The 27,704-nt window shown below is 45.9% G+C and overlaps 1 protein-coding gene across 2 annotated transcripts in view; it reads left to right on the plus strand.

Annotated features, from left to right (window-relative positions):
• Window positions 1–27,704, plus strand: part of CRYBG1 (crystallin beta-gamma domain containing 1) — a 93,361-nt gene that overhangs the window by 17,388 nt on the left and 48,269 nt on the right. Inside the window, exon 2 of one of the 2 annotated variants that reach the window (XM_068160471.1) lies at window positions 16,256–16,385. In XM_068160471.1, the coding sequence (XP_068016572.1) occupies window positions 16,256–16,385 (130 nt within the window). Of the gene's footprint in view, window positions 1–16,255; window positions 16,386–25,647; window positions 25,880–27,704 lie in introns of those variants that run through there. The other variant, XM_068160472.1, reaches the window with a different exon arrangement.

Below are 27,704 nucleotides of genomic sequence, written 5' to 3' on the forward strand. Positions count from 1 at the left end.
CCTAATTATTTCCATCTGCTCAACAATCTTTTGTCTCCTCTAAGTCCCTTTTATAGAGGTGCTTGTTTGGGTTAGCTTTCCACCCCTCCTTTTATGCTGCTCTGCTGTCCTTTAATCCAGCCCAAATTACAACTGAATAATGAAGGTGAGGGATGGTGGAGGAGAGACAGTTGTAGTTGCAAAATGTAGCTGTAAAACAAAACCCTTCAGTCATCTTGCACCTTCTGTTCTTGTGGTCTAGGGCTCAGTCTGCTCAGGCTTTTCAGGGTGCTTGTTTGTTTTCTTGGTCTTGTGGAGGGAGCAGGATGCAGCAATATCGCTGACATAAGCCAAGGGGCAGTGAAGCTTTGCTTTAATGTAAGCAGTGTGCCTTTTAACTTGGGCTGAGCAGACTCTGTGTTTTTCAAAGGGCCTGCCAAGGTTGCTACAGCAAAACTACTTTTTGAGCCAACTCTTGCCTGCTTGCCTAATAGAGCATTAAAAAAAAGACTGACTTAGGGCATAGAATTAGGCTAGAAGCAGCACACTGCAATGCAGTCCATTTGCCTTGCCCTTTCCTGTATTTATCTGTCATAGAATCATAACATGCACTAGGTTGGAGGAGACCTTGAAGATCCTCTAGTCCCACTCCCTGCCATGGGTAGGAGCACATCCTTCTAGACCAGGTTGCCCAAAGCCTCATCCAGCCCAGCTGTGAACACCTCCCTGGGCAACCTGTTCCAGTGTCTCACCACCCTGGAGAGGACAGGATCTGGCTAACAGGTCCAGCCACTGTCGTTCTGAAGATCCTAGAACTTTTATTGCACATGTTAATTAGTGAGCCCTGAGTTACTCAAACTAGCTTTAATTAGGGAAACCAAGACTTCAGTGTCCTGTTGTTTCTGTAGCTCCTATTCTGTCACATTAATGAATGGAAACATTAATAGAAGACTACATGATTCATTGCCTTGCCTCACTCAAGTAAATATTTCATTTGCCTTTTTTTTTATGTGGAAGATTTGTAATTAGCAGACTTCCAGACCAGGCTCCAGTGCTGCCTTCTGATGGAAACAGTTCAGACCAAGCCTTTTAGAATAGGATAAAGCAGGTTGGAAGAGACCTTTGAGACTGAGTCCAACCGATCACCCAGCAACTAAACCATGGCACCAAGCTCCCCATCCAGACTCTTCCTAAACACCTCCAGTGGTGGTGACTCCACCACCTCCCTGGGCAGCACATTCCAGTGGCCAATCTCTCCTTCTGTGAAGAACTTCTTCCTAACCTCCAGCCTAAACCTCCCCTGGCACAGCTTGAGACTGTGTTCTCTTTTTCTGGTGCTGGTTGCCTGGGAGAAGAGACCAACCCCCACCTGGCTACAACCTCCCTTCAGGTAGTTGTAGACAGCAATAAGGTCTCCCCTGAGCCTCCTCTTCTCCAGGCTAAGCAACCCCAGCTCCCTCAGCCTCTCCTCACAGGGTTGTGCTCCAAACCCCTCCCCAGCTTTGTTGTCCTTCTCTGGACACCTTCCAACATCTTAACACCTTTCCTAAACTGAGTAGCCCAGAACTGGACACAGGACTCAAGGTGTGGCCAAACCAGTGCTGAGTGCAGGGGGAGAATGACCTCCCTGCTCCTGCTGGCCGCACTGTTCCTGATACAGGCCAGTAAAGTCATTTCCTTATGATGCTTTGGCAACATCATGCCACTTTACTTTTACATCTGTCACTTAGCAGTTTACAACATTTGGTTCTCATCTGTCTTGAAAACAATCTTCAAATATTTGAATTGCCAGCCTGAGTTGCTGCTTCCTGATCCATGGCTGCTTTGAAGTCAGTATCCTCTCACATGAAGAGAAGAGTTCTGCATTCCAGATAAGGAATCTCTCTTGACAGAGGTGTGGTGGTTTGAGGCTATGCCTTTAAGATTAGTTACAGATTTAGAGCAGAAAAGTAGAAAAACACAAATAAATCACTGTTGGGTGTGAAAAGGAAAACAGAAGGTTGTTCTAAACAAATTCATTGGGTAAATATACAGAATGAGAGGAGCTGTACCATAACAAGTCTTCTCTTTTCTGATCTCTGGCTGTTTTGCTTCACTCAGGAGAGAGAGAACCTGGCTGCTTCTGGCTGGCTTTGGCTAAGTCTAACTTCTCTGCTCCTTTCTCTTATCACTTTTGTATGGGGAGGGTACAGTGGGGGTAGGATGGGAGAAGCTAGTAGCTTCCCCTGGTCCTTGGCCTGGGGGTTCCTTGTGCTGTTTAACTGTAAATACCTGCATAATACTGTGAATCCTGTGTATTTCATACACATTCATTGCATTCCATTGTGAAGAGCAGATTTTGCTTGTCAGTACAGCTTCGTTTCACAGAATCACCAAGGTTGGAAGAGAACTCAGAGATCAACAAGTCCAAGCTGTCACCACAGACCTCATGACTAGACCATGGCACCAAGTGCCACATCCAATCCCCTCTCGAACACCTCCAGGGATGGTGACTCCACCACCTCCCTGGGCAGCACATTCCAATGGCTAACAACTCTCTCAGTGCAGAACTTCCTCCTCACCTCCAGCCTAAACCTCCCCTGGCGCAAAAGTTTGAGTCGGCCTGGCAAAAGTTAACTTCAGCCCCCCATGAGAGGTTTGAGAGTCTTTGCAAAAGAGAAACTTTTCAGCCCTGGGGTTCTGCTGCCAGCTTGCCTGTGCACTTGCAGCTCACAGCAGCCTAGAGGAGGCTTTCAGAAGGCTTGAAGGTCTGCATTTGGAGGCTCAGTGCAGAGATTTGGAAACTGATGCTTGTTTCACACAATGAAATGGTGACCACTTCCTTTGTCCTTGCACAACCAGTTCCAGTGACAGAGCGCTGATTGCTTCAGCTCTTCACTCTTGCTCCTTTTGGGAGATTCCTTAGGGTTTAGAGAAGGCATCTGTGGCTTCTGCAGCTGGGAGAAGCTTTCTTCAGAAAGGAGGGGTTTATGCTATACTTAGGAGTCCTCAATCCACAATACTTTGCTGTCTAACACCCAGCACCAAAACGATTTTGCCTCCCAAACCTGAGGATTTATCCGTGGGAGATTGTAATTCCTTTGTCCCTTCCGAAGGAGTCATCACAAATGACAAGATAAATGTTGTTAAGCTGGTTCTGGCCCTCATGGAGTTGAAAGTAGGCAAATGCAGAAATTAAAGTAGAAGGTTTTAGCAGGTAACTACAGACTTGCTGGCAGATGACTCTGTAGTAAGCTCTTGTAAATAGGACATCCTAGATGACTTAAGTCAGTCTTTGAACTGGCTCCAGGACGACTTGCATTTCATGTGTGAAGTCTAAGACTCATAATGCATTGGTACCAAGTGCTGCTGTAGGACAAAGTTTAATGTGTGAACTATTTTAAAATTAAAATGTGATTGAAATTGTGGCATCCTTTTGCATGATTCAAGGTGTTTACTTAATTACTCTTTGTACTCCACTCTCAATTAGATGTCTTGTGTAAGACCCAGCTCCAAACTGAGCTACCTAACTTACAGCAGGGTGCTGTGAAGTCCTCTAGAAGTCTTTGTATGTGAAGCTCTTGGGTGGGTTGGTTGTTTTTCTAGATGATCATGTGAACTTTTTCAGGCTAGAAGCTTTGAATGAGTTTCCCCACTGGCAGCACATGAAGCACCAGAGTCCAGGAGATCATGTGTGTGCACACACACTTGAACAATAGAGTTTGTCACTTAGTGCCACAGCAAAATCGTTCACTTCTGGATGACAAAGGGCTGAAGCATGGAGCTTACCAAGATGAAAATGACTTCCCCCAGCAAACACTGTGGAGGTTACACCAGCTAGGTACAGACCAGGTCAAGCAGACTTGGTAACAATCTGTGATTCTATAGCTGTAGGCTAGTAAGAGCAAGTTCACTCCTTTAAGTTTTCATTCTTAATTCAGCTTCAAACAGAACTGTAGTAATCTTATCATTTTATAGATGAATCTTGAATCACAGATAAGGAGGGCTCTATCTAAACTTGCCTGTCATGGGGAGAGGGAGCTTTCACTAATAATAGACGTGCCCTGATCAGAAGAGCAGGTGTGGCTGAAAGCTAGTGCTTAGGGTGGACAAACCAGACTTGCTCTCCCTCAGAGGTGCCTGTGCATTGTGATTTAGCCACCTCTGCTCTGGCTATCTGCTGCCTACATCTAAGAGACAAAAGAAAGGGAATTCTTTTTTAGAGGTGTGGCCACAGATCAGTGCAAGAGATAGAAATACAGTTTGTCTTAACAAGCTTCCTCAAAGTTAAATACTCAGGGTTTGTGGTTCTTTTCCTTTTTCCTTAGGACTTTCCTTTTGATGGACTGATTTCATTGAAGGGGCACATGGGTTTTACTCCTTGCAAAGTGCCCCTGCCTGCTTCCCTGTGCTCAAAACCGCTTGGCAGGCTCCATCCCAGACATTTAATGTAATTAAGCTGAAGGTGTTTCCTGCTGAGAAGGTAGTTAAGCATCTTGGGATGAGCAAGCACTGAGGCTGGAAGATGAGCTGTTCCTAACCAATGGTTGAAGGCCTTGTAGGTCAGTAATCCAGAAGAGAGCTGTTAATGAGCAAAGTGGAAGCAGCCTTAAGTAAGTGTTCTGAATTGTAAGAAAATGCTTCTAGTTTTAAATAACAAAGCCTTGCACAAAATTAACTGGGCTGTCAGTGCCCCAGTTCAAAGAATATTCTCTCCAGCTTGTCTGCACCTCCTTTCCCAGGAGCCTCTCATTTCAATGTTTCATTTCCTCCTCTCCTCCCTCTTTTGCCTTCTTTTGTCTCCTCTCACCGCCTGCAAGATCAGTTTTGATAACTGTGGAACAGAGAAGGAGGTGAAAGAGGGGAGTGATGAATAGGTTTGACAAGAGGCAAAAATACTGTTAGGCAACAACTACTCATTCCTCAAAAGGTGAAGCAAAACAAACGGTGGAAGTGAAGCCTGTGATCTTCTGGCTCTGCAGAGTGAAGATGCAGAGATATAGGTAAGCTGCCTTGCAGCGAGGTGGTATCCAGGAGGACTCCTGAAGTCTGCTGCTACTTGCTCTGTAAGCTAATCCTCCTTAAGAAGCCAGTGTGCCTTCAAAGAAGCACTTCATAGTCTAAATCCGTGTGGTGATGCCTGTCTGAGCTGGCAGCAAGCCTGACCTCTGTGGAGGGATGAAGGCAGCAAAGCCCATCCACACACCTGTATTTGTTTTCACATGTAACTTTGGACAGTTGAAATATCCACATTAATTACTCTTAAAAGAGTGAAGAATGCTGAAGACATCTGCAGAGCCACAGGATGTACTGTGAAATGGTTTCTCATGTTGGTGCTGTGCTAGAGTTCATGCTGCATCTGTGACTTGTACTTAATCGGTCTGAGTCACCTTTTCACCTCCTCCATTGTTCTCCTGCCAAAAGGCTTGATGACTCCCAGGACTTCCCCAAAGGACTTTTCTCCTTTTCCCTGCATTCTTGAAAAGCCAGAGGAACTATGGAAATAGATACTTTTTTTTGTTATCCTAGAATGGCTTAGGTTGGATGAAAGGGACCTCAGATCATCCACTCCAACCTCCTCACCATGGGCAGGGATGCCTCTCAACTAGACTCGGCTGCTCAAGGCCACATCCAACCTGGCCTTGAACACCCCTCAGGGAGGAGGCATCCACAGCCTCCCTGGGCAACCTACTCTAGAATCTCACCACCCTCCTACTGAAGAACTTCTTCCTAAGGTCCAATCTAATGCTGCTCTCAGCTTCAAACCATTCCCCCTTGTCCTGTTGCTAGGTATCCTCATGAAAAGTCCTTCTCCTACCTTCCTGTAGGATCCCTTCAGGCACTGGAAGGCATCTGTGTTAAACCATCTTAAAATGGCTTTCATAAATATAACTGTAAATGCAAATATAAGGTGAGGAGAGGATGGTTTGCTCTAAGACATGAGAGTCATGGGCCTGGCCCCTCCAACACATCCATCAACAGTGATGCAGCACTGTCACCCTTTTACTTCAAGACAGAGTTCCAACTGCACTTAGATGTTCCATATAGTAATATGCAGGGAACAATTAAAGGGGCAATTAGTGGTTTCCCTAAACTAAAAAGAGTAAAGTATTAGGGTTTATATTAAAATCTCTGCAGGTGCAGGTTTTTAGGCAAATGAGAAAATCCTTATTACTGTGCTGTGCAGCAGAGCTATCATTGTTTGAAACCTGAAATTAGAGAGTCTGTCATTAAGTCTGCAAGGAGCACAACATCTCACATTACATCAGCTGACTTATCTAAGTACAGCCTCATCTTTTCCTATTACTGCTTACTGAATATACAGCATTGGGCAGGGACTGGCTGGAAAGCAGCCCTGAGGAGAGAGACTTGGGGGTGCTGGGGGAGGAGAAGCTCAACAGGAGCTCTCAGTGTGCACTTGCAGCCTGCAAAGCCAATCAGCTCCTGGGCTGCAGCAGGAGAAGTGTGGCCAGCAGGGCAAGGGAGGTGATCCTCCCCCTCTGCTCAGCTCTGGGGAGACCCCACCTGGAGTACTGTGTCCAGTTCTGGAGCCCCTGTTCCAAGAGGGATCTGGAGGTGCTGGAAGGTGTCCAGAGAAGGGCCAGGAGGATGATCAGAGGGCTGGAGCACCTCTCCTATGAGGACAGACTGAAGGAGTTGGGGCTGTTCAGTCTGGAGAAGAGAAGGCTCCCAGGTGACCTCATTGTGGCCTTCCAGTATCTGAAGGGGGCTACAAGGAGGCTGGGGAAGGACTTCTGAGGGTGACAGGTAGTGACAGGACTAGGGGGAATGGAATGAAGCTGGAGGTGGGGAGACTGAGGCTGGATGTGAGGAGGAAGTTCTTCCCCATGAGAGTGGTGAAGCCCTGGAATGGGTTGTCCAGGGAGGTGGTTGGAGGTTTAAGCCCAGGCTGGATGAGGCTCTGGCCAGGCTGATCTAGTGTGGGGTGTCCCTGCCCATGGCAGGGGGGTTGGAACTGGATGATCCTTGTGGTCCCTTCCAACCCTGCCTGATTCTATGATACTATCATTTTAATTCAATTTTGGGTTCTTGGCATCAGAAAACTTCAGTTGCTCAATCATTGCAAGAACTTGCTCTTGCTTCCCTGCTTAAAGCTCAGTCAAACTTTAGTGGCTGCTTTTCAAAGCTGAGTTTCCCAATTTGCCTTCTGAACTGGGACCTCTGTAGTGCCATACTAAAAACAAAACAATGAAACAAAAAAAGGCCCCAACCAACTCAACCCAAAACAACAACAACAAAACCCAAGCCCAACCAACCAAGGAAAAAACAAACTCTGAACAACACAAAACCATAAAGCAAAATTAAACCCCCAACAAAACCAAACCACTCCTCCCTTCCCCCCTCAAACAAGGCACCAAAATGGTTTGTTTGGGGGTTTGTGCTGTTTGGGATTGGTTGGTTTGGGGGTGGCTTTGTTTGTTTGCTTTGTCTTTTGTGTTGTTTCTCCTGCAGCACGTAACTGTTGTGTAGGTTTCCTCGGCGTTGAAGATAGGTGGTATCCAGCAATGCTACACTAAACTTAGAGCGCTGCAAGCTGTAACCACCGATCTCCATGGGCCAGAAGCGACTCCGCTGTTTTCTGAGGAGAAGGTGCCTCTGTGCTCTGCTGCCAAAAGCCTGAGTTTCAATTAGGCTCAGTGTACTTGATGCAAATCTAAGCTGGCTGCTACCACACTGGTTGGGTGTCTTTGTTCGAGACAGCGGGACAGTTTAGCTCCTGAAATCAACTCCTTTTAGGCGAGTTCCTCTGCCGTAATTGCAGGGCGTGGTTTAGGAAGATTCTGATGAATAGATAAATCGATGAGTTCAGGCAGCACCAGCCAAACCTCACAGGTCCTCTACACATCTCATGCATTTGCCCTGTTCTCTCTCGGGCTGTGCTGCTGGGGGTTCACCCCCAACCCTGTATGGCACTTGACTTGCAGCACCTACGTGTGGGTCTCCTTGCCAGACAGATGGGGTGCAGGGGAGGCTGGGGCAGGAGGGATAGGAAACACCAGGCTGCTGCAAGGCTCTGTAATCCTTTGGGATCTCATGATGAAAAGGACCTTCCTGCAGTCCTCAGCTTGAGTCTGGTGCTGTGGTCATTTCACAGGCTTAAAGGATGTTAGGGGTTGGAGAGGACTTCCAGAGATTGAGTCCAACCCCTCTGCCAGAGCCGGACCATAGAATCCAGCACAGGTCACACAGAAACACATCCAGACAAGGCTTGAAAGGCTCCAGAGAAGGAGACTCCACAACCTTTTGGGGCAGCCTGCTCCAGGGCTCTGTGACTCTTACAATAAAGAAGTTCTTCCTCATATTGAGGTGGAACCTCCTGTGCTGCAGTTTATATCCATTGCCCCTTGTCCTATTTCTGTGTGACAAGATGTGGCCCAGCCACAAGACCTGATGTTCAGGGGTTCAGCTGGTGCATCCCTCCCTGCTGGCTCTGTACCCATCCTGCACCAGCTCCCCTGCATTTGGTCAGTGGAAACTCAAGAGGCCTGTTCTGGTGTCTATAAACCTATCTCCTCTCTTCTTGTGCACAGAAACATTTTTTCTACCAATTAAAGGCTTTCCTGCTTGCTGCTGGGATTGCAGTGTGTTTAGAAGTGCCCAGCTGGGATGGGCACTTTTCAAAGTGGAACTTCAGTCTCCAGCAGATTACTAGATGCTCTTTGCAAGCTTTAAAGAGCAAAGAGCCCAAACTTTGCCACTTTTTTCCCCCAGCTCTCACTTTAAACCAAATGACATGAAAGAGCAGGGGAAAGATGTTGCAAGTGTGAGTCTGTGTGCTCAGAAGCATTTTCATGTCCCTGCATTTGTAAACATCATTCTGTATCTCCCTCTGTAGCTACAGAAAGTGGCAAAATTATGCAGTAACTTATTTCTGCTCATCAGGCCATGGTGAGTCAAGATGAACAAAGGGAGAAAAGCATCATGTGTTTAAAGAAATGAGTGATGCTGCTGGCTTTCTGTCTCCTCAAACAGCTTCATCTGGTTCTTTGACCTTCTTACTCTATAAAATGAGATATTACCTTTGTTAGGCAAGTCAGTGTGATGATTATTGTTTATACAATGCTTTAAAGCTAGGTCAGGATATAAATATCAAGATTAGCTGTGCCCTCAGTGGGTTAGTCCAGGAGCAGCAAAGTTACAAACCCTTCCTGGGGATGAGGATCTTAGTGGCGTCTCCTTGTTCATTGCCCACCCAAACTGGGATTAGGCTTTGCAAAGGCTCCCTAGATGCTGCTGCAGTGTCAAATCTGGTTTGTTTCACATAAACACAAAGCAAGCAAGTTTGTTATGTGTCACATCTGTCAGATACCCCCACGTGTTCAAAGAATCCTGCTTTGGCAGGGGGGTTGGACCTGGCGATCTCTGGAGGTCACATCCAGCCTCTAATGCACTGTGGCACTGTGAATCAGGTGTCCACTCTTAGGTTTCTTTATACAACTTCAGGTTCCCCCCCCTCTAAAATTAGGAGTGGGAAAATGCCAGTGGAAAAGGCCAGGAATATTTTGCAAAGTCATTTTTTTAGTGATAAACTTCAGCTGTCTCCCAGACCTGGCTGTGTCTGTGGGGCTGATGTAGTATTTGAAAGGGGCTATGGGAGACCTGGAGAGGGACTTTTGGCAAAGGCTTGGAGTGGCAGAACAAGGGGTAGTGGCTTCAAAGTGGAAGAAACTCTATTAATATTAGACAGTAGGAGGGAATTCTTCACCATGAAGGTGCTGAGGCACTGCAACAGGTTGCCCAGAGAGGTTGTGGAGCTCACAGCCCTGGAAGTGTTCAAAACCATGTTAGATGGGGGCTGCTGCGTTAATGGTTGGACTTGATGATCTTAAAGGTCTCTTCCAACACGAATGATTCTCTCTCTCTCTGGTCTAGCAGTCTTTAAAGTCCCTTCCAACCCAAAGTATTCTATGCCAGCACTTGGCAGTGGGAGGATGGAGTGGTTATCACAGGCAGCACGGGTTTGTTGGGGCACATCTGGCATCTGTGTGGAGGTGCCACCCAGTGGCCAGATGATAACAAGGATATTTTCCAACCCAAAAACCCAACCAACCAACCCAAAATCCCTCCCAAGGCAGGGCAGATTACAAGAACACATTTTTCCTCTCTGTAAAGACTCCATGATTAGAATAGAAGATTGCCTTTCTCAAGAAGTAGTAGGTGGCCAAGCACAAGAAGGTCATGGGTGGGCCAGAGGGCTGTAACCCTTCTGCTATAAGGACAGGCTGAGGGAATTAGGGTTATTCAGCCTGGAGAAATAGAAGGCTCTGGGGAGGCCTTGGTGACCCTGCTGGCAGTGGGGTTTGGACTAGATGATCTTTTGAGGTCCCTGCCAACTCCTTATGATCTGGGGTTCTGGGATTTAACTTTCAGAGTAAATAAGAGCTTGTTAATTTATAGTCTCCAAGTAACCCAGTGACAAAATTCCACTGAAACCAGGATTTTTTGTATCTGTGTATGATCAAGTGGGTTTTGTACTAAGCCAAGGTGCTAGAAGTACACTTCAGGAGAGGTGATTGCCTGTGGTGGGTGCTAACTGAAATCTGTGATGCATCTCCTCTTACTGACATCAATACAGAATGATAATCATCTGGTTTGTGGATGTAAAGAGGGGGGAAATGGAGTTGCTCTGAAGATGTTAGTGATGCCAGCAAGATACAAAATCACCTCTGTTACAGGAATTAAACTCCTTAGTTGAGATTATCAGGAGGCAAGAGAGTGAAATGGTAATGAGCAGCTGGTTCTAGATGAACTCTATACTACTATTCATGAAGACTTTTAGCTAGCTCCACAATGTCTGGGGCCCCTAAAATCATTATTCAGTGTTTCCAGATTATCTAGGTGATAACCACACAGTTCAAATGCAGCTGTTCTCAGTCTGAGGAGTCTGTATGTGGTTTATTTCCTCATGAGTAGAGGTGAAAAAGTGAACCTTAGGCATAATGATGACTGTAGTAATTTCTGTGACAGTGGGGCTCTGTGATTTTGCAAAGTGGAAAAGGGTCACTAGGAGTAAGAGACCAGAAGCTGCTTGGATTCACTCTAGCAAAGGTCTGGCTGCAGAGGAACACTGTGTATTTGTGCTAGGACTTGGGAAAAACACCTTCTGAGCACTGGTGACCCCAGTACTTCCAATTGCACGCTGTCTGAAGTGCAAGAAAAGCAGGCTCTTGGAGCCATTTCATCTCAGGAGCAGTTGTTCAGAGCTTCAACAAACTGCCAGATGCAAACAAATACCTTTAATAACCTGAAATTGATCTATTGGGCTGGGAAGGCAGCAGGGCTCTAAAAACCAAACAAGTGGAGGTACATCAGGGGCCAGCAAGTATGACAAGTTTGTGGTGTTGCTGTGGGTTAGAAGCAGCTCTGTGCAGTGTTTGGGTGTGCATATGTATCGTGGAACAAAGCCATGAGGCTCTTTTTGATTTGTGGTGTGACCAGAATGGGAACATTGTCCAGCTCTGGAGACAGGATTGCTGGAGAGATGCTGTCAGAAAGAAACAGAGAGGAGGAGATGGGAATTCCACTTACAAAAGGGAAAATTATGCTAAATAATGGCTGAGAGAGAGAGCTGAAGCTTGCAAATATTTAAATGCTGTGAATTTGTCAAACAAAGGAAGGAATTGTTTAGGCTGACAGAGTAAGGCAGAGCAGAGCAGCTATAACAAAGGGCACTTTTAGGTGAGTTATTAACTCTGTTATTAAGCTGTTTGACAAAACACTTCGAAGCAAGCCGGTTGAAATACACCTTGCCCTGACAAGAGGTGACCTAAGGTAGTTTAAACAGACTTTTCTATCTCTAGGATCTAGAAAGGTGGAGGCAGAAAGGTAAAACTCGATTCACCTGTGCCTCCAAAGCCTGGCCATTAGATGGCAGGGTGCCGGCACAAGAAGGTGTGTGCCCTCCCCACCGCTTCTTCATGCCGTGCCCCGGGAGGAGCTCAGAGCCACTTGGCAGTTCCAGAGCCTGGGAGAAGTTCTGAGGTGCTGTTTTTCCTGTAAAAATCACACACACACACCCTCCCTTGTCACTCCCATGGCAGGAAGCTGTGTCCCAAGCACACGTCTCTCTGCATCTCCTCTGGCTTTGCACTTTTTGAAGCCATCTGTGGGTAGGTAGATACAAGAGGGGTTTAGTTCCCCCAGTGTCTCAAACCAGTTTGTGCAGGAGCTGAAGTTGGATTGGGTCTGAACTGTGTTGCAGTGAAGGGAAGAAGCTCTTTTACAGCTGGGGATGCAGTAAAGGGACTGCAGAGGCAGTGGGAAGAGACGATGTTAAATGCAGTATGTAGCTTGCTTCAGCCTGTTCTGGGAGTCCACACACTGGTTTTGTGGAAGAGATGACAGAAGGAACAACGAGCAGTAGCTTTGTATGGAAAACCTCAGCCCAGAGCAGGCTGTTTGAAAAGCTCAAAATATATCAAGGCTGTAGCTACAGCAACTCAAATAATGTGCCATAAAAAACAAACCAAACCAAACCCCAAAACCTTGTCTAGAGTCGAGTCTGCACTGCTACAGGAGCTGCCCCAGGGAGCAATCCTTCTCTAGGCATCCACACCTCTCAAGATCACACACCTCTGGAGTGAACTGGCTGTGATTTTGCTGCTTAGCACTTGACCTGATGGTCTGATGCCCCCATGGCTCTGAGACCATAATTATGTTTTGGTGGCTTCAGTTCAAAGTGTCTGAGGTAATGTGAGGGCTGCTCTGCTGCCTGCAAGATTGGTACTTTTCTAGCATTATGCCAAGGGTACACTGCATGCTGTGGGGCATCCAGGGGCTGTCTGAGGGCAGGAGGAGCCAGAGCTGGTACAGTCCCATCCACAGGACAGTCCATCCACCGAGCTGCACCTTGGCTTTTCCTCAGAGGGAAGTTCCTCCAGAGGAGAGTCCCAGCACAAAGTGATGCCTGTGCAGTGTGGCTGACAAGGGGACCAGGACCAGGGAGTGAACAGGGAGGTAAAGTCTTTGACAGCACAGATGAATCCATCATAGTCATGAGCACCTAGGTGGTGGGCAGGCTGGGGAAAAGGCTCTGAGGGCTGTTCTGTGCTTTGCAGTACATCTTTAGCACAGACACTGTGCTGATCAAATCGATACTTGCCGGTCCCAGGGGAAAACTCAAGTGCTGATATGTTGTGGGAGGGGGAGGCTGGGCAGAGGATCTGCATAAACAAACAAAATGTGTCTCTTTCCATTTTAATCAAGTTGCTCTTGCTCCTACATGCTCTCTCCTTTCAAATGTATGATCTCATCCTGTGAAAAAGTGTTGATTGATAATGGGAGTTAATGTGCAAGAGCCATCTCCTGGGCACAGACTGGAGACTGTGCTGGAAACCAGCAGGCTGTAGATGGGTATCAGGGCTGGACAGGATGGATTATGAGGGAAGCCATGGCTGTAAAATCATCAGGATATCAGTTTAGGAAACATCATTAGTTTAAGATTTATGACAATCTCTTCCTTTCTTCTTGTTCTTTGTCAGCTGTTGGTCCTGTCTTAGAGCTTTCCTACGCTTCTGTCTTCAGGTTCATTCCCACCAATATGGTTTGTAGTTGTGACCTTTTGAGACAGCAGGACAGCGTGGTGTGTCTGCTTGTGACTTAGGCACAGACAGCTAGGAGGGGGCCAAGCTGTGTGGTATCAGCATAGGAGAGCACTCCCCAGTGGGATTCCTGTCTGGTGGTTTACTTTACCAGCCAATAGTTCTGCTGTGAACCAGTATCCCTGGGCTGGTGAAGAGAAGGTGTAGGTACCCACATCTTCTCCTGTGCTTCTCCTCCTTCCTTCTAGTGCCTCATGCTCTCTTCAAACGCTTGGTAATTTCCAAGGACTCCTTCCTGCTCTTCCTTTGCTTCACTGTAAAATTAGCTATTATTTTCATTAGCTGTATGAAAACATGCCAGACAGAGATTGCTGTAGACCAGGTAAACATACTGTGAGCCTTTTGCACCTAATTAGTTGTGTTATTTAGTAGCCAAGCACAGAGCAAACATTACACTACTCAGTCTACCATAAATATTCACCCCACCATTTCTCCTGATCTACAAATTCTTCCCTCCACAGACCAAGCTTCTCTCCAAGAGTCTCCAACGATTGATGGGCCTTGCAAAATGTCTGGGAGTGTTTCCTAACATACCCAGCCTGTTGAAAGCAGCCCTTTCCCCTGGGGCCCTCGGGGCTTGGAGCCATGGGGATGGTTACACAAACAGGTTGGGGTGAGGAAAGCAGGGTGTGGGCTGACTGCGTCAGCTCCTCTGCAGTAACTGTCCCCCCACCTGCCCTTGCCCCACGCTGAGTTTCTCCATGGTGAGCTGGGCATGGCTGCTCCACGCTTGGGCTGGAAGAAGGGAATTTGGCTGTCGGGGCTGAGGAGGTGCAGCTGTGCCTTCACACCTCGGTGTGCCCCCGGGGGGCTGTGTGTGTGCCTGTGCCTCTGGCTGGGAAGCCTTTCCCTGGAAAACTGCCCAGTGCCATAAAGTAAAGCTTTTGAGAGGCTTTGGTGAGCTCAGCTCTTTAGAAGATTGTTGGCAGGGCAGACCTCAAACCGTGAAGAAATTCAAAGGGACTCTGGAGTTGTCTGTTTTCTACCACACCATCTTGGGGCTGGAGCTTCCCAGGCTGCTTCTGCCAGCTTCAGCTTTTGGTGTGGTGTTGTGTCCTTTAAAAAAAGGGGTCTGAAAGAAGCTGCTGCTTGTCCATACTCTGAAAACGATGGCTTCCAGGATGTGGACCTGCCAGCTCCCTGAGGTCTCAGAGACAGATGGCCCATCAGGAGTGAGCCCATGGGAGTGAGGTGTGAGGATGCCCTCAGGGGACCCTCCCTCCTTTGCTGAAGGGGAGCCAACCACTGCCTCCCATGTGGATGCTGCTGGCTCGCCTGGGGACCAGCACAGCCACTGGACATGGAGTACCCTGGGGAAACACCATGATTTGTGTTTGCTTGCTCCCAGAGCTGCCTCCTTTTGGTGGTGTGTCGTGTGAGATGGGTGGCACCTTGTTTTCTGATACATTTGTTGTATAGCAGATGCTTGGCAGCAGAGCCACTGTGAGTGGTGGCCTCTCAGTGTTGGTGTCAGCTCAACACTTGACAGCTTCTCCATCCCCTTCTCATGGTGTGCTGTTATTTTCCTCCTTACCTGGACTTAATCAAAAGCCTTGCTGGTCTTCTGCCTGTACTGTGTCACTTGTTCCACTGCTCTGAGTCACTGAGTTGATAGTCCTCAGTCTACTTTTGCCTCCTTCAGCAGTCTTCCAGAGGCCTCCAGTCAGTGCATTAGACAGGGTGGGGTGCAAGAGGATCTTTCAGCACTAGGTGAGCAGTTGGTTGACACGACTTTTGAATTCTCTCATGTTCAGTGTGTGTGGAGTGACTCCAAAAACAACCTCCACTGGTAGAGGCAGAAAATTAAAATCAAGATGGACAGCTCCAAGTCAGCTTTGGCTGGGAGGAGGTAACCAGCTCCTGAGAGCAATGCACTTTCTGCCTTAGAACTAGGTAAATAAACAAAATAATTGCACGTGGTTATTGGGATGTGTGTTAAAATGTCAAAACATTTTCACCACAATTGTGCAATAAACTGAACACTTCCATACATGTGCCTGAGGCTTTTCTGCTCCCTCATTTACCCTTTGAAAGCTCTGCATGGCAGTCAGTTATAAAGCTCCATTTGCAACTAAAAGCTGTACAAACAGAGCCGGGTTTGGGGCTTTGTGATGAGTCTGGAAAAGAAGCCTATGGGAAAGGGATTTCTGGCCCAGCTGAAATGAAAAATGTGCATATTTTAAGGACAAGCAAAACATTTTTATTCTGGTGTTTGTTGAGGTTTGTTTTGTTTGTGGTGGGGTTGTTTTGGTTGATTGGGTTGTTCTTTGGTGGTGTTTTCTGAGGGCAAAATATCTGGTGAGGGTAGTTTCTGCTTGGGTGCCAACCTGTGCAACCTCCTTTAGGTGAACCTGCTCTGGCAGGGGGAGGTTGGATAGGATAGGATAGGATAGGATAGGATAGGATAGGATAGGATAGGATAGGATAGGATAGGATAGGATAGGATAGGATAGGATAGGATAGGATAGGATAGGATGGAATAGAATGGAATAGGATGGAATAGAATGGGATGGAATGGAATAGGATGGAATGGAATGGAATAGGATGGAATGGAATAGAATAGGTTGGAAGAGACCTTCAAGACCATTGTGCCCAACCTATCACCCAGGGATCCCTTCCAACCCCTATCCTCATGGAATTCTGTGTTAGTTAAACAACATTTACTCTCTTCTCAGGTACTATGATACATCAAGCAGACACTACGATGTTCCAGAAAACCAGAGACCATCACTAAGCTGTTCACACTCCTATGCTCTTCCAGCAATATCAATGTCTACTGCCTCCCTACCAGCAGCACTCAGAAAGGTAAGAGAAAACAAACCAGCTGTGCTTACATAAAGTGTCTATACACACTCTTACATGTCTCATAAAGGAGATGGCTGTTCTGAAAACAGAATTTAACACTAGGTGTAATTGCAATCTCCTTTTGAAAGACCTCTGTTTGAAGTACTGGAAAATGTTCAACTGAGTATCCTAGATGGAAGTAAGGAAGGTGCAGGATGACTGTAGCTGGCATGAAGAGCCAACAAAGGGAATGGCTCGAGGAGGTCTTCAGCAGCCTGCTCTCCCAAACCATATGGCTTTTTCCTTTGGCTCATAAAGTATATATAACCCAAAACAACAAAGGAAGAGCACCTCCACTTTGATAGTTTCTCACTTAACCTGTTCTGTTTTCTCTGCCAAGTTTTATTCCAGAGAAGGAGGAATGGCTCCACGTTTGTTTTCTAGTGTTCATTTAGCTCATGCAGTGTTACTCATTTGCTTGGCAGCAGCATTGCTGCTTGGAAGTAAGCTAGGGAAAATGCTAATTACTTCTGTTCTAATGTGAGAACTTAATTTCAGATTGCAGACAACGTTGTGCAATGCCATTCCTGTCTTTACTGTAATCTTTCCATGGAGGGAGAAACATTATTTTTCTTTCTTTCTTTTTTTCCCCTCCACATTAACACAAGTGCACAGCAGGCCAGTAACTGGAAAAGTTGCTTTTTGGTTTGGCTTGCTTGTGGAAGGAATATTCATCTGAATATATTTGATGAGGGCTTAAAATATTCTGCCTGTCAAAATTTATTGTCTAGTCTTCTCAAGGCAGAAAAATCTCACCTCCTAATTTCTGTAAGGAGCCTTTGGGAAAGACTCATAGGTCTCCAGTTGAATGCACAAATAATGCAAACCCCAAACATCCCTTGTGGTCTCCTTCAGCATCTTTGTTCTGTTGATACTCCAGAAACATGCCTGCAGAAAGAGATCAGTTCTTGACAGTTACAAAACAGCCAAATGTGATGGGGTGATATTTTTATTGCAGTAGAGCTACCTACAGGGAAAAAAAACCCACCCTGCTGCTCACCCTATTGCTGCCTTGCTTGGGCTTGTCTATTAACTCCTTGCAAGGGCTTCCCTTAGAAAAGCAAGTAGATGTTTGGTTATTTCTTTTAATACTGTTTTTCCCCAGTGGATACTTAAGAGTGGCAGAATTCAGCTGCTTTGTAGTGACCTCTGAGCTAGCATTTTGATCTTCTCCTAGAAGAAATGGGCCACACTTACAGCTAAGTTAAACTGTTGAGGTGTCATTCCTTTTGACCTGGAGCTGAGCCATTTGTACTAAGAGCATTTAAAAGACTTTAAAAGAAGCATCTGAAAGAGCACTCCAGCAGGCCACAGCCTTTTGTGCTTTGATGCAGAACTCAAAGGTCTGATTGTCAGATAAATCATAAAAGCCGAAGAAATTGCATGTGGGCTGTGTGAATTCAGCAGTTTCTTCTGGATTGGGATAAGCTGTGTAATAATGCAGTCACCTACTGCTGATAGATGGTTTATGGGCACTGGGGTTTAATGGAGCCCTGTTTTCCCTCAGCATCTCCTGTGGGAGAGCAGCAGAAAATGGCACAAGGAGCAGAACATAAGCTTGTCTGCATCAGGCTCCTCTCTGTGGCTCTTTGGAGGTCTGTTCATAACTCTTGCAAAGGTGAAGAGCCTTGCAGATTAATTTACACAGCCTAATTTGGATGATCCTCTGGTTTTGCCTAATTTAGGTTTATTCCCTTTACCTTGGGTAATTCAGAGCTGACTCCAGCACGGACTTAAACAGATGAGCTCTCCTGCATTCTTTTACGAATGAAACAGTCTTCCTAGGAAACCAGAAACCTCGCTTATCAGTCTCTGGAGGTTGCTAACATTTGGGTTTGCTTTCTGAAAAGCAAACCAAGACTCAACAGCAATTTTATTTTGCTGCTCTGCCTGTTGTTTTTGTGGTAGTGATCATTAAATGATGGAGTTTCCTTTCACCTCAATTCCCTTCCACTCAGCCAGTTCGTGCCTCCTAGTCAGCAGAAGATCTAAAATAGCCACTCCCTTAATGGCTTTCTTTGCCTTCTGAAGAAAAAGCTGTCCCCAGCATATTCCAAGAACTTGTTGGACTGTCTCTGTCTTGTATTTGTTTTCCAACAGGAAAGAAAGAAAAAAGAATTAATTCCAAGAAGTAATTAAAGCTGCCAGGTTCAGTGCTTTTGCCTTGCTTGATCAAAACCCCAGCTTTCTCTACACCCTATTAACCAGTGTGTAATAAACTTCTATCGTAACATACCCTGGGTTTCCCCTTTCATCTTCTTCCAGGATTGTTTAACAAATCTCCATCTCACCTGTTCCTGCACTTCACAGCAGCTGTCCTTGATATCCAGTGCAACTTTGTACCTCTTCGGTTTGGCTTCCTCCCTGCGGTGGTAAAAGGGCAGGAAACTGACCAATGTTTAGGCTCGCTTCTTTGCTAGGGATTAAAAGTTGTCCAAACACAAAAGATTTGCCTCTCACTGCCTCATTGTTTGGGGGGGGAAATGCAACATCCTTCTGTATCTGTTTTGCTTTTTCATGGAATACCCCTCAGATATCCTCCTAGTTGTGTACAAAGGTTTCCCTCTTTCTCTTTTTGCCCTTAGCAAGGCTGTCTGCAATGTGTTTTATTTTAAGCTTCTGATCTGAGCAACTGAAAATGTCAGCCACGTAACAATGACAAGAGGTTTTGGAGAGCTCTTATCAAATACACAAATAGCCTATTGCTTATTAAATGACTGGAGGTAATTAGATTGAGAAATTAATTAATCATACACATTTAAATCTACATTTCACTTTCATGACTCCTCTCCTATAGAACATGCATAACATTTGTTTGCTGAAAGTGAAGGTTAGCAGTTTCTCTTTTAGTCTTTTGGCAGATAGAAGCTTGGAAACACTTTATTAAATGCTATTAAAAATCATCCCAGCAATAATGTCTAGCTGCCAGTTCTGTGAAATGATCTATTTCTAGATTTCTACAGCTCAGCTTATTGCTTTTCCCCCAAAAAATGCATTGCATGCCTGGTTACATTTGCATAATGCATGTCTGCTCAGTGGAGCAAAAGAGGAATGTTTCATAGAATCACAGAATGGTTTGGGTTGCAAGGCATCTCCAAAGCTCATCCAGTCCAACCCCCCTGCAGTCAGCAAGGACATCCTCCCCTAGATCAGGTTGCTCAGAGCCTTGGCCAGCCTTGAGTATCTCCAGGGATGGGGCCTCAACTACTTCCCTGGGCAACCTGTTTCACTGTTCTCCACCCTCATGGTGCAGAATTTGCTCCTAGCATCCCATCTGAATCTCCTCTTCTCTCATTTCAAACCATTGTCCCTTGTCCTGTCCCTGCAGGCCTTTGCAAGTAGTCCTTCTGCAGCCTTCCTGTAGCCCCCTTCAGGCACTGGCAGGCTGCTATTAGGTCTCCCTGGAGCCTTTTCTTCTCCAGGCTGAACACCCCCAGCTCCCTCAGCCTGTCCTTGTAGCAGAGGTGTTCCAGCCCCCTGATCATCTTTGTAGCCCTCCTCTGGACGCACTCCATCAGCTCCATGTCCATTTGGTGTCTGTTTGGGACTGAAGACAAAATAGCTTGATCAGATTCCTGATGTATGTAGGATGTCTCTGCAGCTCCTCACTGAAAGCTGTATGAGCTATCATATAACCTTCACTCCATGAAGCAGATAACTGTGGCCATAATTGTGTGACTGGGTGGGGTTTTTTCATCTTTTCAAGACTCTTTAATTCCTAGAACAATGTGGCCAATGCTCTCACCACGAATGAAGGAACAACTTCCTCAGTGTTTGATTCATTCTGTCCTCTTTGAATAAGTAACAATCCCTTTCCACAGATGAGTGTGGATTCTGCAGGCACACAGCTTCCACAGCGACAAAATACTGATGCCAGCTGAGGAGGAGTCTCAGAATCACAGAATTTCAGGGGCTGGAAGAGTCCCAGCTGTCATGTGACAAACTCAAATCACCTTCAGTCATGAAGCTAAAGACAAAGAGCCTTTAAGCTGATGGGTTTCCATACAGTGAAGCTGAAAGGCATTTGTTATTATGGAGAACAATTCCCAATTTAGATTGGCTTCTGCTGAGAGTAAAAGGAGGGAATGAAGAGGACACTGCTTAATCCTTCATTGATTATACATTTCCTGTGCACTAGGAATGATGACCATAAAATACCTAGGCTTTACAATTCCTTGGGAGGTACTCAGGTAAATGTTTTGGTGTTTTGGCTTGGTTTTTCTCTGCCTTTCCCAAGTCACATCTCTGTGCTCCAGTGCTGTCTCTCCTCTTATATTCAGGTGTTGATTAGTCATATTTTCAGACCTATAACCAGGTACCTAAAGGTTTCTCAGGATTCTCCATCTAGATAAGAGTTCTCACACCTACCTGCTACCTGAACATAGCCACTGCCTTTCACACAAAGACTCAGTCCTAAACATGAATATTTAATGAAGGGAACTGGGTGGAGTACTTCTTACACCCAGGTGTGGAAGCCCATTTTGATTCTCTGTCAAATTTCTGGATTAATTGAGTTTGTTCCATCGCTGCCTTTGCCATGTTCCCCAGACAGCAGATATGCAGATCTCTAATTCCTCCTGCTCTTTGAACTCATCTTTCCAGATGATAGCCTGTCGAGGTCTAGCATATTTCAGCTTAGGACTCCTCATCTGCTTCTCTAATTTCATTTCTGCCTTGCTCAGAGAAATAGTTGCAGTGCATCCAGCCTGGGTCCTCATACTGCTCCTCCTTACTGTGCTTTATTTTCTGAAGAAATAACAAAGCCCAAGGTCTGTTTGGGGATTCCATGGGGTCACAAATTCCCTTCCTGAGGGATATTTAACAAAACCTTTCATAGTGCCATGTGATACATGTCCAATACCAAGTTAAATGAGCAATCAGGTGAGCCACTTTCCAGAGTAACAGCCAGCAAAATTACCAGTTTGAGGAGAGGTGAGAGGAGCCTGCCCTGAGGAGAACAAGTCTTTGCCTTAAGGTTCACCCCAGTTTTTTACAGATAAGGCCTTTCAGTGGTTAACCAATCTCCTCCCAAAACTTGAGACCAAAAGAAGAGGTGGCACCCTCCTGCTGCCTGGAATCAGAAAGCTGAACAAAATCCCCACAGCCAGCATCCTCCACAGTGAGTCATGCAGGGGCTGAGAAGATTTGCTGGTGTAGGTTTCTCAAGGGTGAAAACCCCTAACAGCTTCAGGGGAGCACTCACCTGCCTCGTGCCTGGGAAGGCAGTGAACCATCTGTGATTGCAGAGTGTGAAGGAGGTTTGTCACCAGCCATCAGTCATGGACAGGATGTAAGGAGTCTGGTGGTGGTGGCGGCATGGGAGGGTGCACCAGGCAAGCTAACATTATCAGTGGCCATCCTTTATCTGCCCCACCTTTGTGTATCATCATGGCAAGCACTTAGCTACATGGTATTTCAGCATTGCACGGGTGTTGCTCATGCTGCTGTGTGGCTCACTTAGCATGACACCAGGCACTTTACTGCCTTCTTCCCAAAGGGCACACTCCTCCCCTCTCTTTCCCTTGGTGAGCACAGCCCTGTGAAGTTGGTCTTTGAGTCACCAGGGGTTTGTTTCTGGCCTCCACGCTGGGCTACTGTGCAGTGATCTGTGTGGAGAGCTGTCGACAGTTTTGCATCATGCTTTTCTTGTACCACTTCCACGCTTGTGCAATGTCTTGGAATGGTTTTCAGGACCTTGGCTGTGCTCACTGCCTGAAAAATCTGAACAAACTACACTCTGAAGGTTTAGCAACCAGAACTTAGATAGGAAAAACATCAGGATCTCTTGATATCTTTGTATTTCATCTAGAAGAACTTGTGATTTTTTAGAAGGCTTATCAATGGTAATTCTGGATAGTTGTATATCCATGGAGTCACAGAATGGTTTGTGTTGGAAGGGATCTTAAAGATCATCTAGTTCCAAGCCCCTGCCATGGGCAGGAACACCTTCCACTAGCCCAGGTTGCTTAAGGTCTCACCCAACCTGGCTTTGAACACTTTCAGGGAGGGGGCATCCACAACCTCCCTGGGCAACCTGTTCCAGTGTCTCCCCACCCTCACTCTCAAGAATTTCTTCCTAATCTCCAGTCTAAATCTGCCCTCCCCAAGCTTCAATATTCCCCTTCCCTCTCATCCAAGAGAGTTTTGAGTGCTTTGCTTCTGGGAATGGTGAAGGTATGGGGTTTTTATCTTTGGCATGCAAAACTTTAGTTTTATCAGGTAAATTTCTGGAGCTGAAAAAGAGCCCCACTTTCCAAACACAAAAGACAGTTTGTGAGAGGTTTTACCTAAGTGGCCACCCAGTGAAGCAGGAGCTCGCCCTGCTTGTTCCTGGCTGCCATCAGAGCCCGGTGCTCAGCTGGGAAACTGAAGAGCACTGTCAGGTTGATCATGTGGCTGGCTGGGAAAGCCTGAGTTGCAGCAGAGAGGGAGACACTTGAAGATGAAAAGGGTAGGTAGCTGGAGGAAAACCATACAGAGTGGCAGAGATTTGCCTTTCCACCAGGTCCCAAAGCAGCAAGGGAGGGAAGCAGCGGAGTAGGGGTGGCAGAGAAGACACACAGCTGCCTTGCATGCACTTCTCATCTGCTGGGCTTGAACAGCAGACAACCAGCTCCCTCCTGTATCCTCCGTGACTGACACAATATGGAGCAAGCTTATGCTAAGGGGTCCCCAGGAGCTGCCAGGGGAGTGGTTTCCCCATGCTTTATCTCAAACACAACTGTTGCAGTTAAAAGGGGGCTTGGCTAATCAGGAGAGCTTTTAAGGATTATCCTCAAAAGTAGCTTTGTGCTGTGTCTTGTTCCAAACCATAGGCACCAAAGCCAGCCCCAGAGTATTTTGAAGTGGCCTATGCCCAAACTAACCTTTTATTCAGAGATTCAAGTGCAGAAGCAAGAATCCTGTGCATTGCTTGGCATTTCCTGCAAGTGCTGGGGGGGTTCTCACCAGTTTGATCAGATTCCCTGTTGCATTATTGGTATCAACAAACCACATTGTTTAGAGGCAAGACCTGAGTTTTCATTTTTAAGGGCACCAGGTAAGAATTTGAACTGCCATCCAATGAGTTCCTAGTGATAGCAGTGACACTGCTGTAGTTACATCCCTTTGGCTACGCAGCCAAGGGATAGTGCAACATGTCTGTAATTATGTATCTGGGGTAGTAGGAAAATAGATCTATCTCCCTTCTTCTCCAGGAGTAATAAGGTATCTGTTTTCTGGACAGGCAGGTAGTTTATTTTAATGTTTTATGTACTAATTATTTCTGTTCAGAGCCTAAAATAAACACACTAAGAACAAAACACTTTTCCCAGATTCATAGAATGGTTTGGGTTGGAAGGGAACTTGAAGGTTAGGGCTCTCCTCATAGGGCTTGTGAGGGGTTTGGAGCACAGCCCTGTGAGGAAAGGCTGAGGGAGCTGGGGTTGCTTAGCCTGAGGAAGAGGAGGCTCAGGGGAGATCTTATTGCTGTCTACAACTACCTGAAGGGAGGTTCAGCCAGGCGGGGGTTGGTCTTTTCTTCCAGGCAACCAGCACCAGAACAAGAGGACACAGTCTCAAGATGTGCCAGGGGAGATTTAAGCTGGATGTTAGGAAGAAGTTCTTCACAGAAAGAGAGATTGTGTTGCCCAGGGAGGTGGTGGAGTCACCATCACTGGAGGTGTTTAGGAAGAGACTGGATGGGGTGCTTGGTGCCATGGTTTAGTTGATTAGATGGTGTTAGGTGATAGGTTGGACTCAATGATCTCAAAGGTCTTTTCCAACAGGGTCTGGTCTATTCCATTCCATTCCATTCCATTCCATTCCATTCCATTCCATTCCATTCCATTCCATTCCATTCCATTCCATTCCATTCTCTAGGTCCAACCTCCCTGGCATTGGCAGGGACACCTTCCCCTAGACCACATTTCCTTCAAGTGTTTTTCCTTCGACATGTCTCTTGCTTAACAGCTAATATTAGGTGATGCTGATGCAATAATAGGATTAAGGGCAAAGAGATCACAGGACTATTCCACCTCATTTAGTTTTTGCCCCCTGCACTGCATGGAAGCAGTGGGTCTTGAATCATTCCCATCTTCCTAGAGTCAAAGAATGGCTTAGGATGGAAGGGACCTTAGAGATCATCTACTCCACCCTCCCCACCATGGGCAGGGATGCCTGTTACCTTCTTTGTACTGGTCCTATAAAGTCTGTTCTAATTAATAATAAGGCAATTCTCTGTGGTAATTACTATAATAATTAGTTTGAGGGAATCCTGGGAGCCTTAGACGAGCATTGTCATTTAAAATCAATGCTAAACGCCAGTATTGTCATTCAAATGAGATGTAAAACGAGATGTCCAGCCATTTTTATGAGGTCAGGGTAAGGTATTTAAGTACTGACAGGGCTCTCCATCTCTACTTGATGGAAAATCACAGGCTGTTAGGGGTTGGAAGGGACCTCTGGAGATTTTCAAGTCCAAATCTGGTCATCAGAGGAGCTATCAAAGGACGTAAGCACTTGATAAGCGAAGGATGTAAGCTCTTGGAAGCGTTATCAAGCCCAAATTTTTCAGTGCAGCTGCTGCCTTCATACTGAGGGATTGACTTGAGACACATTTCAGTTGAAAGATTCTGTCTGTTTAAAGGTACCCCAAAAGTACCCTGGCTGTCATGTGCAACAGAAGTTGCATGGTGTGAGGTTTATCTCTGGGGTTTTTTTGCATGTAATTTCATTTCTGAAAGCCTTCCAAGCTCAGGAGAATAAATGTTCTTTCAGTTCTTCGGGGCTGAATGATCCCTGCACCTGCTTTTGGTGCTTTTTCCATGTCATGTTTCCACAACTCACTAGGAAAAGGTAAAAAACAATGAATACAGAGTTTAATACACCAGTTCAGGAAGGCAAAGGACCAGGGATGCCTGCGTAACTCTTGCTGGATGAAGGAACTTGTGGGTTTGGGTTGGGGTTGCTTTTTTGTGGGGAGAGGGTGTTTTTCCCTGTTTAAATGTGGATCAGAAAAAGCAGTACCTGAGCTTGTGAGAACCAACGTGTGTGGTACATTTTTTTTCCTGCCGTTGCTTATCTAGCACTGCCTGCTAATTAATGCACGTAAGGCATTTGCCCAACACTAGCTCCAGAGCTCTCTGCCACAGGTTCTCTGCCTCCATAGAGGTGCTTACTGCAGGACTCGCTGCCACCCTTCTGCAGCTCTTTCTCCTATGCTCTAACTGAGTCCCTTTCATGGCTGTAATTTGGCTGCCAAATGACTTCTGGGTCGGAAAGGCTCAAGTCAGATACTGCTTCCTTTTCTTTTTTGGGGCTTGTTTTTAACTGAGTGCTCCCAGAAGAAAGAAGGGGTTAAAGCGTGGGAGGATTGCTAAGAAAAAGGGTTTGGTTAATGACACACAGGACTGCATCTCACACACCATAGTTTGTTTATTCTTCTGTAAAGAGCAAAAAGAATTATCATCATCATGGTAAGGCAACAGCACTCTCTTCTCTTCTCTCCTCTCTTTAGACTCCACCAGAGATCTTTGGGTTAATACACAACTGACTTAAATAATAATCATCAAATCCACTGATCTCCAGCAGTTTGCAGAGTGTCTCTAACTGACAGATGTTACTGCTGACAGAAGGGGAGGGGGTAAAGGGTTTAGTATATGGAAATAACTAGCTCTGGGGAAGAGGAGATGGGAGCAGGCATGCCTTTCTGACATGCCTGTTCTCCTTTCTTATCAACCTCCTTTCCTAAATGCTCATGTAAGGGTCTGCTCCATTTTCATTCATGCTGCTTTGTCTTTGCTCAGCTTTCTGGGAAGATTGCAGTTTGTTTCATTTTGGGAGATTTTTGTTTTGTTCAGTTTTGCTGGGGGTGGTTTGGTGCATCCAGTATCCACATCTCTTGTGTTTGGCACCTAAGAAATGATACTGCATCTATGCTTAGATCCAGGCTTCTGAAGCTGATGGTTTCCTTTCCTTACATGCCGGCTCAGTGTTCCTATTGGTCTACAGCACATAGGCTTTTCAGTGCATGTTTCAACTGAAAACTCAGCTTTTCAGTGGAAAAGAAAATATATTAGAAGCAGGTGGATTCTATTCTCTTGAAGATATTAACTTCTTTCCTAAACTATCCAGACTTGGTAGGAAACAGAGCTTGTGGGGTAATATGGCTATTAAGAGAAACTGTGTTTGTTTCGCTTAGCTCTGCTCAAGCCTCACATTTACAGTTGCTTGGTTATTAAGGTTCCCCAGTCGAGGTAACTGAATACAGAGCTCCAGCAAAGCTGTAGCTGTTTAAAATCCAGCTATTGCTGTTTCTATTCTCTGTAACAGGCAAAGAGCTGGAAGAGGCAGGGAGCAAATTCCCTGCTAGAGTAGACTTGTTAAAGTGTATTTACGTGTATTTCTTTCTCTGCCTCTGAGCAGGACACTGTCAACAGGCAATCTGATACAGTCTACAGAATGCTAAGAAGGTTTTGTGTGTACTAACTCTGGGTGTTCAGAAGACAGTGTGTGGGTTAAGACAGAATGTTGTACTTTTCATCCTAGTAACACCTCTGTGGCTTTGCAAAGGGTGAGCAGAAGCAAGGAAAAATTATTATAGTGAAGTAACTGAAGCCTGGTTGGCTGATGGCAAGGTAGTTAAGTTTCAGTTTGGTTCTAAGCTAGTTATGTTTAGAAATCATTTAGGTTAACTTGAAACAGAACTCTTCTTTTTTCTTCCCCTCAGTGAATGACAAAAGTTTCAGCTCAAATGTTTTAAGTATAATCTTTTTCCCATACTCTTAGAATAAGAAGAGAAGCAAAAGCAGAAAGCCTTTATCTCCACCTACAGCTTCCTCTCTCTCTCTCTGCCAGTAGCTAGGGCACTCACCTGCAGGAGAGCAGTATGAAATCTTCTCTCTGGAGGACTTGGCAGAGGGACTCGAGTGGGTCTTGTGCTTCTCAGACTTTTCTCTCTTAGCCTTTATTTGTACATCCTTCCTTCTAGTAGGAAAGCTAGTACTTTTAGAGCATGCTGTGCAGGCAATACTCCAGCTGGATTTTTCAGCCTAAGCAAGCCTGGTGCTGCTGGTGCTGAATATTTGCGCCTCAGTCACTGCAGAATGCTGGAGCCTGAAGAGCAGTGTTTTATTTAAATGGTTTTGGCTAAGGCACTTTTGGGCATATCACGTGACTGCTGGAACTCTGAGGCTTTCTGCTTCTCATGGGCAGCTGCAGTGCTGTGATTTAAAGATAACCAAAGTTGCTGGTGTTCCAGCGGGAGCTCAGAAGGGTCTCAGAGCTTTACGTGCTACTTGA

This window comes from Melanerpes formicivorus, unplaced genomic scaffold, assembly GCF_026170545.1.
Source record: "Melanerpes formicivorus ecotype bairdi unplaced genomic scaffold, bMelFor1.0.p_v2 SCAF_50, whole genome shotgun sequence".
Classification (NCBI taxonomy): domain Eukaryota; kingdom Metazoa; phylum Chordata; class Aves; order Piciformes; family Picidae; genus Melanerpes; species Melanerpes formicivorus.